Raw genomic sequence first — 10,799 nt, 5'->3', positions numbered from 1 at the left:
ACTTAACGTTCCTCTTTCTGTTCCCCAGGGTGTCATGGTGGGTATGGGTCAAAAAGACTCCTACGTCGGTGATGAGGCTCAATCCAAGAGAGGTATCCTCACCCTGAAATACCCCATTGAGCACGGTATCATCACCAACTGGGACGATATGGAAAAGATCTGGCATCACACCTTCTACAATGAGCTCCGTGTTGCCCCTGAGGAGCACCCCATCCTGCTGACCGAAGCTCCCCTCAACCCCAAGGCCAACAGAGAAAAGATGACCCAGATCATGTTTGAAACCTTCAACACCCCCGCCATGTATGTTGCCATCCAGGCTGTGCTCTCCCTGTACGCTTCCGGTCGTACCACTGGTATCGTGCTTGACTCCGGAGATGGTGTCTCCCACACCGTCCCCATCTATGAAGGTGAGAAACTTGGAAAATATTGTACATAGTGACGAACGACAAACTTACGAACTCTTTGAACCTTAGATATAGATAATATCTTCATACTTATGAAAAACTCCAGCCACAGTTTTGTGTTAGGATTAAAATGGGGAGAATAGCTAGCAATGTTCACTAGAGTTCTTTGACGGTCAGATCACGAGGGAGAGGTTTAACACTTTGACCGCCAAGGCTTTTTGTCTGATTTTCCCCTGACGCCAAACGGTCTTGTTTATATGGGTAAAAAAATGTTATTTTTCAAGATAATTTCTCGGAACTAAAATTAAAAAACTCCTCAGACGCCAGGCTTCAAAAAAAAAAAATCACTTAGTAGCTAGTAGCTACATATATACCTACTTCTGGTTAGTTTTTATTTTTTCTATCACTGGACCTAAATTTAACAGAAATGACAAAGGTTCCCTACACAAAAGATAAAATAAATAATAAATAAACTTTGTAAAATTTGACGGTGTTCGAACTACCAAGCCTAGGTAAGTAGGTACCTGCTATTAGAGTTCTGAAGTGGTTGTGATATCAGTAACAAGTGGCTTGTAGGTTAGGATCTTGGATCATGTTTGTTTAGTGATAGGGATTTGGCGGATTCTGGCATCAGTGCTGACTTAATATTCCTCACAGGAATAAAGGAATTTTTAACTGTGTTAAGCACATTTAAATGCTTGTCACAACCATCTTTCCCCCGATTATTACACCTAGATAAAGTTTACGACTTGACTTGGACTCGAACCACCAACCTCCAGATCCAAAGTCCAACGCGTTGAAAACTGCACCACTGGGGTTGGTTCTCACAGGAATAGTCTGAATTCGTCAGGATCAGGAAACCTTCTGAAATGGTCAGGAAAAGTCAGGATTTTAATTGTATCAGGCATTCAAACTTAATATTAAACTATTTATAAGTACCTGCTTCGGTGGCGTAGTGGTAAAGAAGCTCGCTTTGTAAACAGGAGGGTGCGGGTTCAATTCCAGACGAGACATGGAATATTATCATCTCTTATTTGATAATTTGACCACATAATAGTAGAGGCAATAGATCTCTAAGGGTTAGGTAGTAGAGAATGACTCCGGCCTTAATCTCGCCTAGTGGTTGCCTTCCACTCAAGGGTCTATTATTTTTGTTATTAGTTATTAGGCAGATACCTACTAATCGATTGACCAAATTTGGAGAGATATGAGCAAAATTTCAACACTTCAAACGACAATCCAAAAATTATTGAAGTGGATTTGTTCCAATGATCCCAATTAGTAAGGGAGGTACCTACTTAATTTCATTAGGTAACTGTAAGTTATTTCATTTCCCAAGTACTTAATTTCAGTAGTTTTGTTCCACTTTTGTTTTTCAATGTGACTTGTGAGCTCGCGATCAGTGATCTGTTTCCTATTTTTTTGCCACCAATACCTACCTAAATAGTAAATATTGCACATCTAGTAGGTACCTACCTAGGTAACATACCTCAGATAGACCTATTCGTATCAATCAATTCTGTAGTCAAGTGAAAACGTTTTCCTTCTTATTAAGAAAATACGTTTCCTCCTTATTAAGAAAGAAAAGAAATTAAGAAAATCACAACTTAGTTTTTTTCGAGGAAAACCCCCGTTTCAAACGAATTGGTCTAATATCTACGTATGTAGGTATAATGGTTTTGACATTAAATTTCTTAGAACTCTCAAATTGATAATACCTAATAAACAGGTGTTTTAATGAGAAAGCTTGATTAAGTACCCGTGTTTTATAATAATAACAGTGCTTATTTCTATCCTGTCTTCCTTCTCTCTTCGATTTCGGAACGATAAGACCATAGCAGTTACAGTTCCCTCTGTCAAACCTCTTAAAAAAAAAAGAAAAAAAAAATGATAATTAAATCATCACGCTTATGATACATATTTAAGTAGGCAGGTAAATAGGTACCTACTCGTATATATTTAGCTGTGTATACCTATGTCACCTATGTGTATATATACAGTCCGTTGTAGGCACCCAACATTATGTACCTATAATGTACCTACATTTATATACCTGTAGTCCTGTACCTATTTAGCATCGATTTGTTCAATCGATCGCGTGCTATCAAACCTCAGTAGGCACTAAACATGTGATCAAGGCATGGTACTTTGTTTACACTCAAGTTACTGATAATAATTATAGGTACCTACCTTGTACCTACAAACCTGCCTAGGTAGGTAAATAGGTACCTTGTGCCTACATAGGTAATTGGTACATATTTTCTATCCTCTTCATAATCAATGGAGGAGTTGCAATTGGGAAATATTATTAATAAAAGGTTGATTCCGACGTAAAAAGTTGTGAAAAATCCAAATCCGAGGGTCAAAACTCCGAAAAAGTAACTTTAAAAGCTCGAAAATTCAATTTTTAATTGCCGTTCTAATTAAAGAGTTCAAAGAGTTGTGACGTCAGATTTCACGTAGGAAGGCTGTGGATCCTTCACTAATGAAATGTGGATCCTTCACTAATTTTAATTATTGATTTAACTTTACGAAACAGGGATCTCATTTTGTTACATTTTTTGGGGAGGAAATATCCTATACTAGCTGAATTCCGTCGCTTCGCTCCGGAATCCCGCTAGTTCATCTCGAGGCATGGTCAAACTTGACAAACGAAGCGGGAGTCATGAATTATGACGTCATCGCCTACGGGAGCGTATGCCGTGACGTCAAACTTCACGATTTACCGGTATTTTCTAAATCGATTTATCTCGGTATCTAGAAGTCGTAGAAGAAAAGGAAAAAAATCCGTTGGTTCTCATTTTTCCTGCTCTATGACTTTGAAACATCACCCAAGTAAGTGCAACTGATCTATTGCCTCTTTACTTCTCCCCTCCATTTTCTATAGCCTACTCCTCTTCCACTTCAATATACAATGTATATTATACATACATAGGTAACCCTTGATAAGGAGAAAACTGGGCCAGGTCTAAGGAGATGGCCTATTTAAGCATACTTATTGAAGACCACATTCTGGACCATTTGAAATGCCATACTAGCATAAATATCTAAAATATACGAATCGATACAGATACCTGCCTAAATGGGTCAAATATTATGTACATATCTCCTAATCAAATGGCTCTATTAGTAGATATGTATGTATCAGGTATCTACCTACTGTAGAAAAATATCTAGGTACTTAGGCAGGTATACCTATACCTACCTAGGTAGGTATCTTATGTACATTGTACATACTCTAATATTTTGGACTTAATGACAAGCGCCAATCAAGCACAAAATCAATGTACATAAATGGAAATTTGTGATTGTGATGGTTCTTTTGGCACATCCACTAAAAAATTAAAATCCCCTTTCTCTCTCTCTCTTTTCTTTCTCTCTCCCTCCTATTCTCCCCCTTCATCTCTCTCTCTCTCTTCTGATTGAACCCACGGTCTAGCGCAAGGCAGACGGTCTTCTGACCAAGCTGGCTGTTGTTTAGTGGCCACTGTTCACCAAAACATTCGCGGGTCATTTGCTAGGGAGGGATCTTCCGGAAATCAAACCTGCGATCTAACGATTAGAAAGCAGACGCTCTACCGCTCTACCCTACAAGCTGAGTAGGCTTGTCTGATGAAATGGAATTTGGCAAGGGTATTTTCCCCCGGACTGACTTCTTTCATGACTTGGACTATAGGCAAATTGAACTCTGTATTGGTTGTTTAGTGGCCACTGTTCACCAAAACATTCGCGGGTCATTTGCTAGGGAGGGATCTTCCGGAAATCAAACCTGCGATCTAACGATTACAAAGCAGACGCTCTACCGCTCTACCCTACAAGCTGAGTAGGCTTGTCTGATGAAATGGAATTTGGCAAGGGTATTATCCCCCAGACTGACTTCTTTCATGACTTGGACTATAGGCAAATTGAACTCTGTATTGGCCGACTTCTCTGATAACGCAGCTTTTGATTTCCCAGAACAACCGTTAGTCTAACTTTTTCGTCACTCCAAACTCCATAGTGGATCACCAATAGAAAGTTCCAAACTTTAGATCTCCCGAAAAGTTTCATTTCATCAACATAATTGCCGGATAAAAAAAAAAATCTTGAAGAATTAAAAAAAATAATAATAATTTTCACTAAGAATATAGAAAAATTTGGAAGTCTACGACCTACCTACGTTTCGTGATTTTAACGCAATTTATTTGAACCGAATTGATTGCGTGTTTAACAACGGATCAAACCCTTTTTTTTTTTTTTTTTTTTTTTTTTTAAAGTAGGTATATCTTCAACTCAAAGAGTAGATACTGAAAAGTCCCTTTATTCCAGCAGTGGACTTTTGCCGGTCATGCGCTTACGTCAGTGTTCTTACGGGACTACCACAAAAAATCCCAGACAAAGCCCCAAAAAAATCCCAGAAATCCCTCATTTTTTTTTTACTAATATCACATGGCTTCTTTATTTCTCGACCTTTGTATTGGGGGACTAGTGACCTTCGTCCCATTAGTAATAGGTGCCTCAGCCTATAGGTATGTACCTAATCAATCTAAATGTACATCATCAAATGCTCGTATGTATGAATGAAAATTCACACAAATGTATAGGTAATGAACATGTTAGTGTTACTGATATACATAGAAACAGTCCAACAGTGGGTAATCAAATAAGAAATAGGTACCTAATTACGTTGAAAGATGAAATTCATATTTAGTTCAAGTTCACACAGACTTATAAAGGTAGCTATATTCAATAGCTATGTTGTGACGTAATAATACAAGGTACATACCAACCTACCTTTCTAAATACGCAGTAATTACCACATTGCGTGTTTAACAACGGATTGAAAAAGGACGATACCTACTACCCCACCTGTAAGAAAGTTGTACCCAATTTGTGGCGGATAGGTGGATAACAGTTCTACAAAAATGGCGCTAATATCAAGAGGACCTCGGATGAGTAGTAAGTTTTTAATTTAATTGTATATCTAAGAATCCCTTAAAATTCCCTTAATCCTTATTTAATAAATTTCTTAAATTAGTAGGTACCTTCTACTAGTTCTACACTTCTACTATACCTACGTACATACTTACGTACAAACCTACAAACAGACCGCCGGAACGTGCGTGGCGTATCCTCGCTAGACCAAAGATAGAAAACACCCTACTATCACGTCACGTGAGCTCACGTAGTCTAGCAGAAAAGTTTACAGTGTGGACTGGCACCTCAACAGAAAGAACCACATTCTACACCACACTGGTTAAATTTTCATTTCATATATACACAATAACTTAACAAGTACAATTTCCATTATATTGTCCTCATTTCAAAGGCTTCCTGCAAGGTTTCGGCCGCTTTTTTCATTAGTCTCATGCGAAGTGTTGATCTCATTCTGGGCGAGATCTTTTCAGTCGAAAATAAGTTCCTCACCACTTCTGTTTAGTTATCTTGTCCAATGTTCTCTTACTTGTCAATCTTCGCTTGACAATCGCATAGTTTGTTGAAAATAAAAGTGAAAAAAGGTAAATAAATGTTCCCAAGTTCCCATCAGATTTTATTCTTATCCCATTTATCCTGCCTGATTTTTTTTTTTCCCTCACTTAATTGAGTTATTTTTTTGTTACCTATTTATTTATTTGCAGACTGCTTAATTCTTCCTAGTCTTTTTTGGGTGGCACAATTTTCATGCACAATTGTGTCTAAATGGAAAGGCTAAGTGAACATCGATATCCTTATTCTTCTTATTCTTTCCAAATTAATTAAAGTACGAAATGGAGTGAAAATCTCTCTCTCTCTCTATAAATTTTCAGAGGAAAATGATACTCGAATCGTAGCTTATTGGAGACACCGATAGATACCTAGGTACTACTTACCCGAGATTTACCTATCCAGGCACCTATACATAGATCCTAATATAGTATTCTACATAGGTAGATACAGTACCCTGCATTTAGCTGATTTTCACAAGCTAATTAAACTTCCATTCGAAGTTTAGAAATTGAAAATTTCCACAGTAAAACATAATTAAATTTGATAATTAAATCATCACGCTTATGGTACATTTATTTAAGTAGGTAGGTAAATACTCGTATATTTTTTATTTAGCTGTGTATGTGTATACCTATGTGTATATATACAGTCCGTTGTAGGCACCCAACATTATGTACCTATAATGTACCTACATTTATATACCTGCAGTCCTGTACCTATTTAGCATCGATTTGTTCAATCGATCGCGTGCTATCAAACCTCAGTAGGCACTAAACATGTGATCAAGGCATGGTAATTTGTTTACACTCAAGTTACTGATAATAATTATAGGTACCTGGTACCTACAAACCTGCCTAGGTAGTTAAATAGGTACCTTGTACGTACCTACATAGGTACTTGGTACATATTTTCTATATCCTCTTCATAATCAATTGCCTCTTTACTTCTCCCCCCCATTCCCTATAGCCTACTCCTCTTCCTCTTCAATATACAATGGATATTATACATACATAGGTAATAGGTAACCCTTGATAAGGCGAAAACTGGGCCAGGTCTAAGGAGATGGCCTATTTAAGCATACTTATTGAACAAATGACCAACCTCAGTAGTTTAGTGCCATGGTTACCTCGTTGGCCTTCAGATATGGCGATTGGTGGTTCGAGTCCAATCAGTCAAGTCGTAAAATTTATCTAGGTGACTTAGTTGGGAACGATATTTGTGACAATCGACTGTAATCTAAAAGCACTATCATGACAAACATGCCACACCAGCGGACTTTGCCCATCTCGTTTTGGACACGAATGATTACAGAGTAATTTTTAAGCTGCGTCTACACCACAGTCGACCGAAGTCAATCGACATCGACATCGCACCCATATAAAGAGGACATAAGATCAAATGATTTTCTTGGAATGGACACCCTTCTTACTATCCTAGTCCAACTCTCTACATGGCCTCAAGTACCGAAGAAGTACCAACTATAAGACAGGGTACAGGTCCTTGTCTGGTTATTTCCAGTGGTCAACGGTCAGTTATATTTGTTTACCCTCGGGGTAATGTCAACTGGCCATTCTAGAAATTTTTAGGAAAAAAAAAAAAAATCCATTATTTATCAATTAGGGTCAATGTGCGTACCTAGGGACGGTTGTACCTAGGGACAAAGTCAATTTCAAGCAGGTTCTGCCCTCTAGAAACTCGGGGAAAGAACTGAGTACGCAGAAAAATCACGCGCAGCAACACTGTCGTTTGTTATTGTTTATCTTGTCAATTTGTAAAATTATTTCATTTCGAAATTTTCAGTGCCTCAAAGTAAAAAAATGTGACCAAAGTTTTTTTTACATTTTGACCATATTTTTAAAGATTAGTTAAGTTCTGCCTATTGTAGGAGGACCCTAAGACGGGGTAAGTTGTTTCTCTATTGGAATCAATTTCATAGCTCAATTTTTGTAGAAGTTATTGTTAAATTTCAAAATCAACTGGTGCTAATGTACCTAAGGACAAGACTGTATAGTGTACCTCGGGGCTGTCCCTTGGTACATCAGGTTATTTCTGGTGATTTAAATGAGAACTTACGTGATGTACCTGGAGACTGTCCCTAGGTACATAAGGTATTTCTGGTGTATTTAAATGGGGAATTAAGTGATTACTGTCCCTAGGTACATAAGGTTACAACGGCAATTAAAAATTGAATTTTCGACCTTTTAAAGTTACTTTTTCGGAGTTTTGACCTCAGATTTGGATTTTTCACAACTTTTTTTACGTAGGAATCGACCTTTTATTAATAATATTTTCCCCAATTCCTCCATTTCTAATTGCTAAGGTCTTTCGTGACGGAGATTTTACCCTCCATTAGGAGACAAGCTACTCGCCTCCTCACATTCACCGCACTTAACAAGAGTGGGGTCATTCATTAAAAGCCAGCAGCACGGGATTAACTAGATGATAAAAAATATTGATCACCCATCCAAGTATTAAACATGGGCAATATTGCTTAACCTCATTGACGTACATATTTGTAACTGGACTAAGTGGTGCATTCAGCATGTTATCGCCACTGGCCGCAGAATTGTCATCCATCAGGATAATAACCACGCCACGGGCAACATTACTTTTCTTCAGTGATATATCGAGAACTGATGCATTCAGCATGTTATCGCCGCTAGTTTTGGGTCTTGAAGGTTCTATGTTCTATTCCAAGTTGTATTATCCTAAATTCAAGTGTAGGGCGTGTAGGGCTCATGCACAGGTCTACCAAGTCCCATCACAGTACATGCCATTAATATTTATGGGCATTAGAGCGAACTTTTGAGTTGTATGGCCGCCATACACGCCATACATACACGCTACGCCACTGACAGTCTACACACCTAGGTATTACGAGTAGGTATTTGGATGGACTATGGTGGTTCGAGTCTAAGTCAAGTCATGAAATTTAGCGTAGTTTGAGCGGGGAACGACATTTGCGACGAGCATTTATGCTGAAAAATCTTTCTACTTTGCCCAATCAGGCAGAGTTAGCATTAAGATTTACATTTTGCAAGTTAGGTGTACCTACCTTTTTTACCTTGCCTGCAAAATAATGTCTTTGTGAGTATTTTTCTTTACATCCTCTAAATTACATCATTATTTCATTTTTTTCCGCAAAGCTCTCGCCTCGTCTCAAAAAAAGGGAGAATCTGAGACCTCTAATAAGTAGGTAACTGGGTATTGATTGATAATGACTGGTAGGTACTTCGTACGAAATATAAAATAGTAAAATCATATTCCTTGAACCCCGAGTGATAACAGAAACGCCTCGGCATTTCCTAACCCTTGGATATGAGACGAAAGTTCACGGTTGAATTCCTACGTAGGAATATGGAACAAAATGAAATTTCCGCATAATCTATGTAGGAGAAACAAAAAAGTTCAATACTGTACAATAGATCAGTTGCGCTTACTTGGGTGGTGTTTCAAAGTCATAGAGCAGGAAAAATGAGGACTAATTATTTCCCCCCTAGGACCTTTTCTGAAGAGACTATATGAAACAGAATTCTTCCCTCATGCCATTGATGTACCACTGATGGCCCAACCGGTCCAACACAAATAAACTACAAATCACAACTTATTCTTCTTGTGTTTCAGTTTGACTTTTCCCTGACTTTTCCAGTCTCCATGAAATTCCCTGACTTTTCCCGGTTTTCCCGGTTTTCCAGTCTGGTAGACACCCTGAACTTCTTTGTTGAAATTTTGTAATTATTTAACACACATACACCACCTCATTTTTCCATTCTGTTTCCCACTAAAGACCTTTTCTGAAGAGACTATAGGTATGAAACAGAATTCTTCCCTCATGCCATTGATGTACCACTGATGGCCCAACCGGTCCAATACAAATAAACTACAAATCACAACTTATTCTTCTTGTGTTTCAGTCACCGAGTACACAGCCTCCATTATGCCCAGGAGGCCAGACATCAACGCCCCCCTCATTGTGGTCTCCAACCGTCTACCATTCGTCCTGCAGAGACTAGCAGATGGTTCTCTGGTCAGAAAAAATAGGTCAGTATACCTAATTATTTGTTTTTTTCTTTCGGAAAACCAGGCAAAACCAACGTGGTGCCTGTTGTATGGATTCATGACTACCAGTTGCTGGTTGCTGCAACCACTATCAGACAGGTGGGTAATAAAGTAATAAGTTATGAGACTGCGTTCCAGTATTTCGGCTTCAAATCCCAAAAATAATCTGAGCGAACGGTAGTGCGCTAGGCCAAGTTCCAGCAAGCACTACCTAGTAGGTATCACTACAAGTATTTTTCCATAGCAGAGTAAGTTCATGAAGTTCAGCACACCTATGGGGCCTTTGGTCCCTACACTTAAGCCTTTAGGTGGACTTTTTTGTGTGTATCAGAAACAATTCTGAACTTCATCCAAATTTGTTTTCTTATCCCTGCAGAAATGTGAAGAGGAAAATCTGAGATGTAAACTGGGCTTCTTCCTACACATTCCATTCCCTTCTTGGGACATCATGCGTCTCTTCCCTTGGGATGATCAGATTTTACAAGGCATTCTCGGTAAGTGAATTGAAAAAGACGTTACTTCGATGTATTAATTAGTGAGGTATTTTTCTCTGGTAAAATTTATCACGGACTCAATATGGCTTGTCCTTCTTTTGGCAAAAATATCCGCTGAAACCGACCTTCCTTAGATGTTTTTCTAAATTAATCGTTTTATTTTGTTCTAGCCTACGACTTCGTCGGTTTTCACATCGAGGACATCAAAATCAAACAGAAGACGTCAGGCTGTCGTGAGCAAATGTTTGCTGTCATATTCATTGATTCAATCTACGTCTAATATCGGCCATATTGACTCCTCAAAGAAACCCCTCTCTCTCTCTTTTTTTTTTTTTTTTTAAGTAGGTATATCTTCAACCCTTTATTCCAGCAGTGG

The 10,799-nt window shown here is 38.3% G+C and overlaps 1 protein-coding gene across 2 annotated transcripts in view; it reads left to right on the top strand.

Annotated features, from left to right (window-relative positions):
- The window catches only part of LOC103506086 (actin, muscle), a 28,347-nt gene that overhangs the window by 5,979 nt on the left and 11,569 nt on the right, over positions 1-10,799 (top strand). For both annotated transcript variants that reach the window (XM_008470467.3, XM_026821238.1), the window contains one exon: positions 29-407. In XM_008470467.3, the coding sequence (XP_008468689.1) occupies positions 29-407 (379 nt within the window). The remainder of the gene's footprint in view (positions 1-28; positions 408-10,799) is intronic.

Source organism: Diaphorina citri, unplaced genomic scaffold (assembly GCF_000475195.1).
Source record: "Diaphorina citri unplaced genomic scaffold, Diaci psyllid genome assembly version 1.1 scaffold214, whole genome shotgun sequence".
Lineage (NCBI taxonomy): Eukaryota > Metazoa > Arthropoda > Insecta > Hemiptera > Psyllidae > Diaphorina > Diaphorina citri.
This window is presented reverse-complemented; position numbering and strand designations above follow the sequence as displayed.